This window comes from Eschrichtius robustus, chromosome 3 (genome assembly GCF_028021215.1).
Source record: "Eschrichtius robustus isolate mEscRob2 chromosome 3, mEscRob2.pri, whole genome shotgun sequence".
Classification (NCBI taxonomy): domain Eukaryota; kingdom Metazoa; phylum Chordata; class Mammalia; order Artiodactyla; family Eschrichtiidae; genus Eschrichtius; species Eschrichtius robustus.
Window position 1 is genome coordinate 8,679,156 of NC_090826.1, and position 15,916 is coordinate 8,695,071.

Here is a 15,916-nt window from a genome sequence, read left to right on the forward strand (position 1 = left end):
TGGTTTATGTCCCCTTCAATCAAAGAGTAAGTGGTGGAAAAGTGGCAAGTGGAGAAGTGCCTGAAAGGCACATCTCACCTGTAGTTTGGTTTGGTTTTGAGGTGGAACGGCAACTGTCGTGTTAATGTTTCTCAGGTCAGTTTGATGTTGAGGTCTTCTACAGGTATTTTTTAGAACAAGGAATCATGTACTCACTGAAGACACACAAGTTAAAAATTATTAATTATGTTCTCGATCCAGGGAATATAGTTAATGACTTTTGTGTAGACCCCATACTGATCTGCTTCCCCACAATTAATGGAACCCCAGGACACTATTCCTCCCACAAACCATTTCTGTGTCTCATTATGTAGAAACACTAATGCCCCCCCACTATCGCCTTTACAGCTGTCCTTGCCCCCACTTTCTAAACCAGCACAAAGCATGTTGTCAGTTACCCTTCCCCCCGGATAGGACTTCTTTTCATATGCCGCAGTACAGTTTTGATGGTCAACAACTGGTATGTCAACAAACATAAGATTTCTGGCAAGAAGACCCCTTTGGGTTAATCCCCATCCAGATGCAGTTCCCATATCATTGGTTCTCATGAAGGATTCAGCTTCTTTTCTCGGCAAACAAATAGGCACGATGTTGCTACTTAATACAACTTTGTTCTTCAATTTAATCAATGCTATGTCATTATCGTAACCAGCATTATGAGTGTAACGTTCATGTATAAAAATGGCCTCGGCCCAGGCTTGTGTATAATGAGGTGACAGTCTCTTCAGGGCACCCATTCTAATGTCTAAGGAGGAGGCGTCTTCTCTTTGCTCATATACAGCATGAGCAGCTGTTAGGATCCAGTTGTCATATAGAAGTGCACCTGCTGCTGTAGTTTTACCTAATAACAGGGCTTGCCAAGGAAAATCACCAAGCTTTGCATTTTGTCCTCCGTATATACGACCTTCTGTGGTACGGGTGGATATTCCACAAACTGGGGGGAAAAAGATGTATAGAGCCTTTACAGAAACCCAGTGGTGTTTTTTCTCCAATTATTACCACTTTGGAGTTGTGTATGTTTAATGTCAACCAAAAATTGCATCACGTAATTTGGTGGGTGTCCACCTATACAGGCAAGTGAGACTGCTTAAAACACTGTTCAAAGACCTGATAAAACCGTTTGGTATTTTTTAGCTCCGCAGAAAATGAGGTGAGTGAAAATTAACTTTTAGAAACTGATTTGTTTCGCTAAAATAATTTGGTCTCACAACTGGGAAAATATTTAAATAGGGCAAACAGGAATTGTCTGAGCTGATGTGCGTAGGAAGTGAAAAATAACCTTTTCATTGCTTCTGTTTTCCTACTTGTGAAATGGGGCATTTACCATGTAGTTCTGGGAAAGCAGAAACTAAGGTCACTATCATAGGATTTGCAGAATTACTTTCACCTTTGTACATTAAAATGTTTTTAAAAATTAGAATGTTGCAGTTGTAACCAGGAACCTTCAGGTTCAGAAATTATTTTTGGTCTAGTTGGTTCTTCCAAACACTAAACTTACTTATGTGTTGCTAACTAAATATGCTCATTAATGTAGCAAATATGTTGTGGCTGAATACTCTTATTAAGGCTTACAAACATTGTGTCAGCTAAGATACAGGTTTTTTAAAAAGACTAAGCCAAATAACACAGGGGTGATGAATATATTACTACCTTTCTGATTTTTTTTTTTAATCACTCAACTATATCTTCAGAGCCAATTCTGGTAAAACTTTTTTCTAAGTACTGTTAAAAGGCAAATTGCATTAATGTTTAAAAACTAGATGTCATTGAAAACAATTGCTTAGGGAAATAATGAGGTTATTAGCTTTGGGTTTTAATAGCATTTTTACAGAGAAGAAATCATGTTTATAAATGTATAAATGGTTCAAGATAACTTAAAAAATCATTTAATTTTTTATGCTTGCCTAGTTGTAAGGTCAAAAATAAATGACTGATACAGTCAGCACCAACAACCTCTCCATATGGAAAGGGGGTAATGAGAACGTACCATTTGGAAATAATAAGTTGGTCTCAGAGCCAAGTGCTGAAGTTACATTTCTGCCTGCACAGCTAAAGCACTACTTACTGTCTCCTACCCAGTTCTACTTTCCATCAATTATGAGTCTCCTGTATAAATGTAGCCATTACCAGGCTCACAGACGGGGAGTGATTTTTCTCCTTTGGAGCTCGTCCAGAATCCATCAGCCTCACACACATATTTACCTGCAAATCATTGAAAAAGCAAAAATGTTTAACTGCATGTGAAAAGGTGGTTGTCATCTGCTTGAATACCCCCTTGAAAAATGTAGATTCTTGAGCATCAGTGGGAAATAGAGGTGTCTGAATAACCATTTTACATGATTTCATAAATAGGAGGTCTCTGCATTACCATGTATGCTTGCAAAGTGGAAACCTTTTAGATGTGTAACTTGAATATGTATCAAGATCTTAAGTGCTTTAATGATAAGGTTTTGACTTGTTAAATTAAACCATTTGGAATATATTGTGTGTTTGTAGTAGTCATTTACTAGATAAGATCTGTTTTCAGATTCTTGCAAATTGACATTAAAGTCACTTCAGCTATAATATTTTACTTAGCAGGTGGAGGAAGTGCCTTTTAATCTTTTGTCTAGCCTTAGCCAAAAATGTTGGATACGTTTATTTTCAGATCATGAGGGCTTAGGTTCCAAATATCACCCACCCCCAACTTTGAACAGTTTGCTTACCATCATTTGCTCTCATTGTGTAGAACTCATTACAGCGATATTTAACCACAGCTTTGTATATGGTCACCTCAGTACCCGTGATATAGTCCACTTGGCCACTGGGCAGATCATCAGGAGGGCCACAGTCAACAACTAATAAACACGGGAGAGGGAAGTCAGTTTGTACTTTGAATCCTAACATTAAAACGATGTGGAGACTGATAGGTGGTTGTGCTGTGTGTGGTTATAACTTGAAGTCATATTCAAGATGGACATCATTTCATCTCTGAAACTGGAGAGAATCACCTTAGTGTGATTTTAAAGCATCACTCTCATCTCCGTTCCTAACTAAATGGCTAGGTTGAAGTGAAGGCCCTGGGCAAGGAGCTGTGTGATGCCTTCCCTAAAGGAAGGGAATTTGAAACCACTTGGACTTCCTTAGCACTCAAAAAAGAAAACAGCACAGCCTGCACATGCCTGTACAGTCTGGTTTGATGTAAAATGGTACAATTTGGTTAGCCTTAAAAATAGAACAATACAAAGAAGACTGAAGGACTTGTTCTCTTATGATCCTTTTCCTAAGTTGACCTTTTTAGAAGACCTGGAAGTCATAATACCTTGCGTTTGGGTTAGAATTCACAACTGTTAGGACATTACTAACGTGACATAACTAACCAGTTGGTGAGACAAAGTGATAACCAGTCTGAAAGTCATAGTTTTGTACACAGACATCTAAAAATTGATGTATTTCTGTGGATATTAAAAGGTAACAGTTTTTAGCAACTTAGTAGCAGTGTGTCTGGCTTTGTGTCAAGTGCGTTGTCTACATTGTCTCAATTCTCCACAGACGAGATGCCCATAACTACCCAGTGAAAAGTGGCAGAATCCGGGCTCAAACCCATACCTTAGTCCAACAGTCCTTCGGTGCCAGCTCTTTACTGGTTTTTAAACTAAAAAGAATTGGTAGTAAAGAATTGGTAGTCTCGTGGGAATGTAAATTTTGAAATAAAAATATTCCCCTAGGAATTTTGTAGAAACCCTTGCACAAAATATGTGAAAGTATACGTACAGAGGTGTTAACTATGGCAGCGTGTGTAATAGTAAAAAACTGGAAACAATGGAAATCACATGAAATAAAAAGCATAGGTCCTCTGATGGAATACTTTGCAGTCATTAAAAAGAACGAGCAGCTCTGTGAGTGCTTGGATTGTTGCGGAAAGATACCCCAACAATGTTGGGGGAAGAGTACATTGCAGTCAAATTTAGTTCAAAAGTATGTAATCGATACGTTAGTATAGATAGTATAGGAAATAAAGAATATGAAGGAATGGACCCCAGTGTCTTACAGGTAGTTTGAGGATTTGGGCAAGAGAGGCTTTCACTGTATATTTTTGTAAATTTATACGTTTTTTCCATTTAACATGTATCTTATAACTTTAAAAATATTAAAGATAAGGTACGTGATTCTTAGTTCACAAAATGGTAATGAACACCGTCATCCCAGTTTGATGCGTATGTGCCCCTACAAACAGTAGCCTGTACATGTTTACCTGTGTGATATATGTAATTGGAGGGCTATGCACCAAAATGAGAGTGATTATACTCTGATACAGCGGGATTATGAGTATTATAATGTTTGTAATTTTCTCTTTCCCATGTTTTATGAGTATTTTATACTTAGAAAAATAATTTTAAATACCATACTTTTCTAAAGCAAATACCTTTCCTACTAGCTTGGTCCAGTTTTAATCTCTTAAAGAGTGCTCTCAGAAACTGGGGACGAGAAGCAAATTTGGAATTCAAGCCCTGATAAATCATTTTTTTAAAAAGACCAGAAGAAGCAGTAGAAGCAGAAGCAGCTACAGGCGTTGTGGTCACACATACGTACTGCTGCACTGCGGCATCGGTTTGTCCCAAGATCCATCTGTCTGACAGACTGCAACAAATGATTTCAGGGGCCAATAACCCTAAAGAGGAATTGAGAAAATATTAATTTCCTTGTTTATATCATGAAACCACTCCCCAAAGCTCTGCTCCCACAATAGTTCGAGTGGTTCAAGAGATGCTCCCAAGGGGGTGATGCACCCACGTGACTGGACACGCAGCCCAACTGCCTTGATAACATGTGTGTGCTTGTTGGTGATGTCACCTATGTGTGTATCTCATTTTTAAAGATGTTGACCTCTGCAGCAGTTTATATTTTCTGCTTTCCACTTCATCCAAGAATACGTCAGATTTCTCACAAGTTCCTGCTGGTGTTCCACCATTTCTTTATGTAAAGTGCCAAAGGGTGACAGTCAAAAGTTTGGGGAAGATCAGCCTGATAGACACGGAGTGAATGTGTCTGGATTTTTCTAGCCTGCGGCTATTAACTGGAGGAAAGTTACTTAAAATATCAATATTTCCATAAGCTTCACACGTGTGTTCTCAATCAGTTTCCGTTGCTAATACTTAGCGGGACATTTTTGACTTATTTAAATAATTTTTCTAAAATCAGACTTTAAAATGAAAGAAGTTGGCTTTGACTGAGGCTTTATGCTTCAAAGGAGAGCAGGATGACTTCTTTCTTCCTCAGAAACTGAGCAGGCCTGAGGTCCAAGTTGCTGTGGAAAGAGCCTGCCCAGAAGTTTACAAGTTGAGCAAAGTCTCTCACCTTTTTGGGGGGTCTGGGGCGGTTGTGCCTCCACAGGACTGGTTGCATAGCCAGCTATCTTTTCAGTGTTACTACCTTTTACCACTGGGATTCAGTGACATTTTGAAGAACATAAAGAGGACATGTTAATCTCTTACCTGTGCCCCTAAAGCAACACACTAAGCATTTTTTGAAATTATCCTCCTTCTCCCTTAACAGTGGTCACTGTTTATAACTTTGCAGAATATACTGTTTCCAAGGGCTGTTTAATTCTTTTGTGGGCCCAGGAGTTGTTTCATGTAAAGGTCATTTGACCAGGAGGAGCTTGATTTAATGCAAGGTGATAACACAGAGCACATGACAAACATTTCAGCTGCTTTACCAAGAGCTGCTGTAATGCGTGTGAACAGAGAAAAGGTGTTCATTTTAATCGCCAGCTTTCCAAAAAAAAAAAAAAAAAAAAAAAAAAAAAAAAAAAAAAAAAAAGCTTTTTTAAAAAGCGGAGTTCCGGGCTTCCCTGGTGGCGCAGTGGATGAGAATCCGCCTGCCAGTGCAGGGGACACGGGTTCAAGCCCTGGCCTGGGAGGATCCCACATGCCGTGGAGCAACTGGGCCCGTGGGCCACAGCTATTGAGCCTGTGCTCTAGAGCCCACGTGCCACAACTACTGGATCCCACGCGCCTGGTGCCCATGCTCCACAACAAGAGAAGCCACCAAAACAACAAAGAGTAGCCCCCTCCCCCCGCCGCAACTAGAGAAAGCCCATGCACAGCAACGAAGACCCAACACAGCCAAGAATTAATTAATTAATTTAAAAAAAAACCGGAGTTCCTAAGAATAGAAAATTCTTTGTGGCCGCTTCTCTTAGCAAATGTATCATTTCTTTGAATTTTATCGTTTAATCATAGGCAAAGTAAACCACCATGCTGACAACAGCTGTTTCCCCATTTTCCTTTCACATATTTGCTGATATAAATATGTATTCATTCAAAAACCGTCGTGATTGTGGTGCACTTAAACAGCCTTGTATTAACTTACTTGCAGAAGTTCGTAGCCCGACTCGCAGAAGACAAAGAAGTGGTCTTTCAGGATGTATTTGGCCTGCACAGGGGAGATGCGGCCGTTAGGTGGTGCCGTCGGGTCAGGGCAGGGCTGAGCTGCGCAAGGAAACCAGATGTCTGGGGTTTAGCTGGCTCTATAGCAGCAAGTCTGAATTTAGCAATTAGAAGTTCTTGGTTTATAAATGAAACACTTGACGTGTAAAGAGAGCTTGCCACAGTGGGGTAGAGTTCTTAAGATTTAAAACCAAAGGCAAGATTAAACTCTCGCTGCTTATCGTACAAATTAGGATTTGTTGCCTGGCCTGGGCTTCAGCCAAAGTGATGAAAAGAAAGCCAGGCACGTGGTAAGGGAGCAAGGTCACGTCACGGCAAAGGGAGCATCTGCTCCACGCCAGGGGCCTCGCACACACTGCTGAAAACCGGGGGAGTGTAACTTGGGGGTGGGGGGGGGGGAAGAGCTGGACAGCATGGGTTAAAAATCACAGGAAAGCCTCAGTTTCCTCATCTGTAAGCTGAGAGTGGTAAGAATGTTTGCTCAGCTTCTAGGGCTGTTGCGAGGACCAAATGTGAAGCACAGAGGAAATCGCTTTGCTAATAAGTGCTGGGCCACAGGGGGTTGCAGCCAGCGAACCCTCACAGCAGCCCTTGTGGCTCAGAGAGGCACCGGGGCTCAGGGCCAGACTGGCACTCAGGAAGCCTCATACGTCCCTCGTGAGCACGTGCCCACAGGGCTCAGGGCTGGCTTCCACTCTGGCCCCCAAACCCTGGCCTGTTGTCACCCCAAGGCTTCAGCCAGTCCCCCATGGCTGCCCATCCCCCAAGGCCACCCCTCAGCCCACGCAGGTCATTTGCCCAGTGCACTCCTTCCTCCAGCAGCTGACCCCTGTGTCCTGCAGTGACTCTCGGTCCCAGGCAGGCCCCAGAGTCTCCCCTCTTGGAACCAATCTCCAGGAATGTTCCAGGTAGCCCTGTCGGGGCCCAGGGCTTCCCGAGGCCGCCTCATGCCAAGGCCCTGCTGGCACTTCACACACACCTCCAGGCTCTGTCCCGGCCCCTTCTCACCCACCAGCCTGGCAAACCTGACTCTTCCCTCTGACTCACTCTGAAACCAGTGCTTCAGTTTTAGAAGTTTTATTACTTCGACCCACGGGAAAACAAAAGGCTTTTTAAAAACGAACAAGAGGCAAATGAAATGTTCCCAAAGTGCTGGTCTCTCCTCTCCTGACCCATCTCTCACCCTTTCCCACAGAGCTGGCCCAAAGGTTAACATCTTTCCTAATTCAGTCTCCTCATTTTTTAAATTACTCAATACCTCCCCCATGCTCACTCGGTGTCTTCTGCGTTAGCCCACTAATCCCCACCTTTCCAAGGAGATATTGTCCTTCATTGGATAATTGGGACATTAAGTCTCAGAAAAGTTATGTTAAGAGGTTCAACGTCACATGGCCAGGAAACAGGATGCATTACAGCCGGGACGCCAGCCCGGGCAGTCTGACACCCAGCCTGCGCTCTGAGCACGGCTTGGGGCCTTGGGTGTTTTGCTTTGGAGCTTTTCCAGCTCAGTTACTCTGTCCTTCCAAAAACATCCTGAAAGACCTGTTGGCTGAGAGTGGTGAGAGGGACAGACACGTCCAGAGGTCAGTGCCCGGAAGGTGGGGGACTTGGACTCATGTCACAGGAGGTGGCACCAAGAACTACCGTCTACGTTTGAGGGTCTGTCACGAGGAAGAGGTGGTGGAGGAGGGTCCGAGAGGCGGAGTGCAGACTCCCGTCCAAACCCTCCGTGTCAGGCGGGAGCCCCCATCTCTGCCTACCCCATCACACCCTCTTACAGCTCACACCGAGAAAGGTGGAGCCTCTGGGCTTTTGCACATACACTTCCCTTGCACTTGGAACACCCTTCCACCTTCCTCCAATACCTACTTATCCTTTCAATCCAATCTCGTATGTTTCCTGTCCCGGGCCCCTTTTGTTAGCACCCGGCCCCTGCCTGGGCCAGGTCCCTCCTCTGGGCTCTCACTGTGTCTGGTGCTCGGCTGTGCTTGTCACAGGGCTGAGGTCACGTTGCTGTGACAAGAGTGGACTGACAGCAGAGGTGTTACGTATTCCCCACACAGGGCCCGGTGCCCATCCATAAGATGGATGGATGGATGGATGGAAGGAGGGAAGGATGGACAGATGGATGTGTGTGAGGGGTGGCGGAACATGACTCCAAACTCTGCCTCCTTGGCATAAGGATTATAGCTGTCCCGCGATGTCTGCGGGGCATTGGTTCCAGGAGCCCCGTGAATACCAAAATCTGCGGCTGCTCAAGTCCCTTATACAAAATGGCAGAGGGAATTCCCTGGCAGTCCAGTGGTTAGGACTCAGCGCTTTCACTGCCGAGGGCGTGGGTTCAATCCCTGGTTGGAAAACTAACATCATCCCACAAGCTTCTCGGCCAAAAGAAAAAAAAAAAAAAAAGGCCGAGTGTCAGCCATCTGTATCCATGGGTTCTACATCCATGGATGTGGGGAGCCAACTGTATTTTGAGCTGAGTATTTTATGAAACAGCAGACACAGCAGAAACTCTGAAAACAGAGTAGAAATTACCGTTTTCTAAGGGAAATGTACATTTACAGAGGAACTCTCCATTTGTAAGAGTGTCTCCCATTCTGTACCACGAGTAGGATGACTAAATCACTAGAAACTCTTAACAAAGGAAAAGACAGAAAAATTTTTTTTACTAAAGTTAAATTTCAAACGCAAAACAAAGAGTCTTTAATCTGCATAACGAATCTTACTCTTGCTTACCATGCTTTTCCTGGTCACCTCCTCATAACTGGACTCCCCTGTACCCTTTCTCTCTTTTGCCTTTAGCTGAAGATGTTTAAGCCTGAATTCTAAGCCACCTCTGAGACTCATTTTCCCCTGGGTTATCTCCCATGTATGCACGAGATATCCACGTTCATAAACTTGTTTCTTTTTCTCTCGTTAATGTCTCTTGTTCCCAGCCAAGACTTTGGAAGGGCAGAGGGAAAATTATTATTTCCTCCCCTACAGATAGAAGGAGGGATGGCTGGATGGCTGGGTGAATGGAAGAGGGGAGGGTGAGAGGTGGGGAAGGAGAGAAGGACGGCTGTGTGGATGGGTAAATGGGTGGAAGGAGGGATGGTTGGATGGAGGGGTGAGTGAGTGGGTGGATGAATGGGGGGGTGGCACTTCCCATAGGGGACCCCTGCCTCACAGACCACCCCACTCAAACCTGGTCTGTCTTCTGATGGAGTTCAGGACACACTACCTCAAAATATGGCACCTTGGCATGTTGACGATTTTAAGCTGGGAGTTTGAGAAAATGGCAGAAGCAGGAAGGTCACTCTGATTCCCCGCCCCTCGCCCTTCTTCCCTGAAGCAGGTCATAAGACCCTCATGTGACAGGTGTCTTTCCTACACCCAGAGGGAAGCCTTATCACCAAAGACAAAAGGATGCCAAGAAGAATCCTAACAAACAGGCCTGGCTAAGTTCCCCCACCCCGCTTACCACACTTACTTCATATTCCTCAGCCTATCACACCCCTCAGCAAACCTAGCACGAAAGTACACAGGTCCAGCTGCCTCTCTTGAGTCTTTATTTCCTTACAAAGGCTCCCGTGCCACATAAAATTTACATGAAATAAACATGTATGCTTTTTTTTTTTTCCTGTTAACCTGTCAGGTTGCTTTTCAGACCCAGCCAGGGACACTAAGAGGGTTAAGGAAAACTTCTCCCTCCCCTGACTTCCCAGGCCCGGCCAGGACGGGTTCCATCCTATGTGGCTCCTTGACGCTTCTGGAAGAGCTCCCTGCCGAATCGGAGCCCCACCTGCCCTCACCTGTGCTGTTGTAGTGGATCTTCCAGCCCGTGTGGTCCCCCGACTGATCGGTGGCAAAGGTGATGGTCACTGTGTTGCTCTTGGTTTCAATCCTGTGGGGCAACGTCTTCCCACAAAATGGGCCATATTCCTCCTTGTCTGTTTGAATCTGAAAGTGGAGAGGCCCCTGTCACCTCAGCACCTGCCGGGCCAGGGGGAGGCAGCGGCCAGGGGAACCAGACCTTCAGGGAGTCGTAGGGGCACTGGGTCTCAGGGTGCGACTCCACGTCAAAGGACTCCACGAAGTCCAGGGTGACACGGAACCCCTCCTCCAGGCGGATGCTGTAGGTGCAGCTGGAGAGTTTGGGGTACGGCTGAGGGTATCCAGGGCTGCTGAGCACCCCAGACCGGGCGGTGAAGACCTGGCCTGAGCACAGGCCTGGGGAGAGGGGAGAGGACAGGCGGGGTGAGCCAGGCGCAGGCGGCGGGGCTCAGGCCGCCCGTCCACCGTCACACGCCAGCCCCAGAAGCATCTCCCGAGACTGAACGCCCCACCCGGTGGCTGAAGGGACAATTTAGGGAGGGGTCTCTCTGGCTTCCAGGATTTAGCTGAAACAAGTGACACTTGGAGGTACATTCTCCAGGGGCCCCACTCACACCCCCAGGGAGGATGGAGGCCCTAAGCTGAGGCTCCTGGTGCGGGGAACCCTGGGCCAGAGTCACAGTTCCAGGGGCGCGGGGAGTGAGCCATGTCAGGGTCTGCCCGGGGGAAAGGGGCACCAGGAGAAGTGAAGGGGACTTTCCTGTCCCCAGGAATTGGGTGTGGGGAGGTGGCAGGAGAGGAGCCTCCCCTGGGCCCCCTCCAGGAACACTCAGGAAGGCCTCCCCTTGCCCACCTTCCCTGGGTCTAGGCTCTGCCCTGAGGGGCAATTGAGGGCAGTGCAAGTCCACACTGATCATAAGTGAGTCTGGTACCCACTTTCCCCATTGAAACAGCTGATTCTGCCTTTGCAGAGGGAATGTCTGTTGGCATCACTCGTAGGAGGGTTCTACCCCCCATCCCCCAGGTGGCAGAGGTGGGGACACAGGCATTCCAGGAAGTGAGGAGTCCCAGCGCTGCCTTTCTTCTTCCACGTGGCTGCTCCCCATGGGACAGAGGGAGTCACCCCCGGATGTGGGGGACCAGACTGCCCATCAGTGAATCGATACCTCCTTGGGCCTCTCTGCTCGGGGTCAGACTCCCCCAGCCCAGCACACCCAGGGCCTGAGGTACCCTCTGAACAGGAGGTGGACCCCAGGATGCTCTGAGCTCAGTCCTCGGACTCCTGGTGGGGGCGTAGCCAGAGCTCGGTTCCCCTGTGTGAGCCCCCTGCCCCTCTCTGGGCCTCGGTGCCCCATCACCAAAATGAGGGTGAGGACAGAGCAAGCCCCTCTGGCAAAGGAGCCTGTGGCCCCATAGTGGCGGCTCCCACCAACTAGGGCCCATCGGGCTGAGATGAGGGTGGGAAGGAAGGGGGGCCAGAGTGCACACTGCTGCCCTCCCCTCACCCTTCCCCCCCCAGAGACACGCAGCAGGTGGAGGTGGAGCCGAGTTTATTGTTAGGTCCGTGGGCGGGGTCAATGGGGGCTGCAGGCTGCAGCGGTCTTGCCCGACCCAGACCGCAGCGCTAGAGGCTCTGCTCTGGAAGAGAGAACGGAGACGGGGAGAGACACGGGGGAGGGACACTGAGCAGGCGGAGCAGGGCTGGGGCTGCTCACTCCTGGGGCGCCAGCTGGCTTTCTGTCCAGGCCCCTGGCAGGGGCGCAGAGGGGAGTCCGGGCCGTGGAGGCCAAAGGGGTCGGCCTGCTGGGGGCTGAACCGGCAGCTTTGAGCTGAAGTTTCATGGAGGGAAGCTTGTGTGAGGCAGGCCTAGGGCCCCCACTCCTTCATCCTGGAGCCCCCCCAAGGAGGATGAGTCCTGATTGGCCAGGTACACAGTGAGGGCCTAACACGTGCTCACCAAGTGAATGAGCTGAAGAGGAGTGAGAGTGAGCCAAGGACAGGGTGGAGGCAGGCGAGGAGTTGGGGAACGTGGACGGATGAGTGCTTAGGTGGGTGGATGGATGGGTGGATGGGTGGGTGGATGGTTGGGAGGGTGGGTGGGTGGGTGGTTGGGTGGGTGGGTGGATGGGTGGGAGGGAGGATGGGTGGGAGGGAGGGTGGGTGGGTGGATGGGTGGGAGGGAGGGTGGGTGGGTGGATGGGTGGGAGGGAGGGTGGGTGGGTGGATGGATGGGTAGATGGATGGATGGTGAGAGGGGACAGAAGATCTGAAAAGGAGCCGTCACCCAGGAGAAGTGTCTAGTGGCCCAAGGCCAGTGGGCCCTCCAGTGGCCTGGGCAGAGCAGCTATGGCCTTGAGAAGCCAGCTGTGTCTTGGGGCAGGGTGGGGGCGGGCTGGGCACAGGGTCCCCCTCCAGCTGCAGCTCACCTGAGCAAGTGTGCTTGTTCCTGTGGAGAACGTAGCCCATACGGCAGGAGCAGTAGAAGCCACCCAGGTGATTGTGGCAGTGGTGCTCGCAGGGGGGGGCCTCTCCTGGGGGCACCTGGCACTCGTCGATGTCTGGGGGAGGGGCCGGCAGGCAGTCAGCAGGGAAGGAGATGGGACATCGCTGAGGCCTAGGCTCGGGTTTAGGGGCCCTCCAGTATCACGGCCTGACCTGAGAGGAACCTCCTCTTGTCTGTAGGTGTCTCATGCCCAGCTGGGCGCTAGAGGCCCAGGGTCACTGCGACCTCCCTGCAACACTTGGAGGGAGACCTAAATACCATCTTTTTTAAACCAATGACGGTTTAATGGTCCTGCTCATGGTGGCTAGGCTAGTGAAAGGAGCGGCCAGCACGGGAACCCAGTGGGTGGGCCTCTATACAGGTTTCACCAAGTTCTTGCAGCAGTCTCAGGATGAGCACAGAGAGGTTGAGCCACTTGCCCGAGGCCAACAGCAAGTCCCTGCAGGAGCCAGAATCTGAAATCAAGTGTCAGACTCGAAGCCCACAGGCAGATGCAGCGCTCAGGCCAGTGGGGGAGCGGGGGCGTCACTTTCCATCTGTGAACGGGCTCACTGGGTCCTTGCATCACGGGGGCCCGTGAGGGTGTCCTGGCTCAGCACCTGGCACAGAATGGGGCTCAGCCTAGAGCAGAGGTCCTGGCTATTGCTGATATTTGCACTGTGATGATGATGTCAGACCAGGTGGGGACTCTCCTGCTGGTTTGGCAGGAGTCCAGCCTCAGGGAGCGGGGGCAGAAGGGAGGGCTGGTCTGGCCCAAGACAGAGTCCCCCCCCCCCCCCCCCCACCAACCGGCCTTCTCGCAGCTCACCCTCTGCTGAGTAGAAGGCCTCGAAGCCCGCGAACGGCTTCTCGTTGGAGTAGTCGGAGCGGAAGGCGACGTCGAGGCTGGAGCCCGGTGAGTAGAAGGTGTCGTTGCCGGGCGCCCGCTCCGTGTCCGTGCTCTCCGACCCGCACAGCGTGGCCAGCACCGTGGTCCCGGCGCTCAGCTGTGGGGTTGCGGGTCACGGGGGGAAGGCGAGACCCCGGGCCCGCCGGCCTCCCGCCCTCCCTCCGAGGCCAGACCCGCTCCCCGGCGTCCCCGTCCCCCAGCCCGCCCTGCCGGCACCTTGACGAAGTCGTACTCGCAGAGGTAGGAGGGCTCCAGGTGGAAGTGAGTGAAGTAGAGGCGCAGGCGGTAGCCGGGGGGCGCCGTCAGGGCCCAGCGCTGCTTCTGGTTGTTGGCATACTTGCCTGGGAAGCCAGGAGATGCCAGGCGCCCGAACACGGGCTTGGGCCACTGCGGGCCCGAGGACGTGGCGGCTGCCGAGCCCCACAGCAGGCCCAGGATGACCAGCAGCCTGAGGGCAGCGCAGGGGAGGGGCGGTGAGGCCCGATCTCACTCCTCAGCCCCGCTGGGGAGACCCTGGGGGCTTCCACCCACCTCATGGTGCGCTCCGCCGGGCCCGGTCTGGAGCCCCAGGGCGCCTCACCTTTGATCTGTTTGTCCAACGGCCGGCCCCGCCCCCAGCCGCCCTGCCCCTGGCATTCTGGGAACAGACCCCATGACTCCTGCCTGCCCAGACTTCCGGGCAGGGAGGACAGGATGCTCCAGGAGCCAGGGGCTGAACCTGGATGACAGCCAGCTCCGGGAGCAAGTCCTGGCTCTGTCCCTCACCCCGAACCTCTGTGGTTCCCCCGCCGTGTGTGACTTCCGAGGTCGCCCAGGGTCTCTGTGACAATGACCTCGGCAGTGACGGCTTCTAGGTGGAGATGGGGGAGGCACACACACACACACCTACCTTTGCCTCCTGAAATGCTACGGTAAGAGAGAAGAGAAAAGCCTTAAAAACACAGGCCCACGACGATGGGGAATGTGGGAGAGGAGGCAGCGTCAACACTTAGGAAGCTGGGGAAACAGATGGGCAGGTGGAAACAGCTCTCCAGGAAGCAACTCTAAGTTGGCAGTGGAATCAGGAATTGGTGGCACCAGGTCCTTCTGGACGCATGTAAGAATCTTGCCAATCCCTATTTCCCATCCCCCGACCTCAGCAGAAACGTGGAGACTTATTGTTGGAGGGAGTATACGGAGAGTCCCAGGCCCAGCTGAGCATGGGAGGGGCAGACAGAAAACAGGGCCACTAAGCAGACAGGCCAGCCTTCCTCTGACTCAACTCCTAGAACCTGGCAGCCACCAGGCTTCTCTCTATTTCCTGGGAAGTGTGACAAGTTCAGGAGGAAAGACCTAAAGACACTGACTTCAACGTTCTACAAGCAGATGGCTCAGCCGCCTCACCCACAGTGAAAGTCAGCTGACAAGCCCCCATCATGCGCTCAGAGCTTCCAATTAACTTTTTAGTCCCCAGTCTTACACATGAGCAGAACATTCAAGGGTTACTGAGGAAAACCTCACACATGAGGGAGAAAGACCAAAAACATCAACCAACCAACAACAACAACAAAACAGTAAGAAGCAGTGAGAAGAAAATGTCCAAAACTAAAATGAAGCAATAATTAATATCTTCAAAGCAAAAAGAGAGGCCAGAACAAGAAGCAAGAACAGTATGCTATTTAACAAGAGCACTCAGAGAACAAAAAACAGTTTGGGGAAATAAAAATATGACAGAAACAAAAAACTCAATAAGATGTTTGGAAGATAAGATTGAAGAAATCTTCCAGAAAAATAGAGTCAAAAGAAATGAAAAAGCAGTAAAGTCCTATACAGTATGTCAAAGACTAAATAACAGGAATTCCAGAAAAAGACAACAAAGAAAACAGAGGAAAGGAAATTATAAACAAAATAATGCAAGGAAATTTCCCAGAACTGAAAAGAATGCCAGTTTACCGATTGAAAACGTCCTCCAAGTGCCCAGAACAACAGATGAAAATAGAACTTTACACCTGATTTTTTTTTTTTTTAAACAGATTATTTTTAAAATTTATTTATTTATTTATTTATTTATGGCTGTGTTGGGTCTTCGTTTCTGTGCGAGGGCTTTCTCTAGTTGTGGCAAGCGGGGGCCACTCTTCATCGCGGTGCGCGGGCCTCTCACTATCGCGACCTCTCTTGTTGCGGAGCACAGGCTCCAGACGCGCAGGCTCAGTAATTGTGGCTCACGGGCCCAGTTGCTCCGCGGCATGTGGGATC

General features: G+C 49.5%; 1 protein-coding gene across 3 annotated transcripts; it reads right to left on the bottom strand.

The window, feature by feature from the left end:
- Positions 1-734: 734 nt before the first annotated feature.
- On the bottom strand, positions 735-14,223 carry MASP2 (MBL associated serine protease 2). Of its 3 annotated transcripts, XM_068538870.1 has the most exons (11): positions 14,213-14,223; positions 13,898-14,129; positions 13,601-13,778; positions 12,716-12,847; positions 10,489-10,685; positions 10,268-10,415; positions 6,394-6,512; positions 4,612-4,690; positions 2,745-2,876; positions 2,105-2,241; positions 735-973 (listed from the first exon to the last, which is right to left on the bottom strand). In XM_068538870.1, exons 1-10 carry the CDS (start codon positions 14,215-14,217, stop codon positions 2,135-2,137), a joined length of 1,329 nt encoding a protein of 442 aa, XP_068394971.1. In that variant the 5' UTR covers positions 14,218-14,223; the 3' UTR covers positions 735-973; positions 2,105-2,134. The 3 variants fall into 3 exon arrangements, 2 of the variants coding, with proteins under 2 accessions (XP_068394971.1, XP_068394972.1); XR_011073457.1 differs by lacking the exons at positions 735-973; positions 2,105-2,241; positions 2,745-2,876; positions 10,489-10,685 and having other exon boundaries at positions 4,625-4,690; XM_068538871.1 differs by lacking the exons at positions 735-973; positions 2,105-2,241; positions 2,745-2,876; ... (2 more) ...; positions 10,268-10,415; positions 10,489-10,685 and adding an exon at positions 11,824-11,927.
- Positions 14,224-15,916: the final 1,693 nt, after the last annotated feature.

What these genes read in the sequence shown, in the direction of transcription:
- MASP2 (XM_068538870.1), bottom strand. An exon ending in GCGAGTACGACTTCGTCAAG is followed by an intron (nt 13,779 to 13,897) that starts GTGCCGGCAGGG and finishes GCAACCCCACAG; the next exon opens with CTGAGCGCCGGGACCACGGT. An exon ending in GGCCTTCTACTCAGCAGAGG is followed by an intron (nt 12,848 to 13,600) that starts GTGAGCTGCGAG and finishes CCCCTCCCCCAG; the next exon opens with ACATCGACGAGTGCCAGGTG.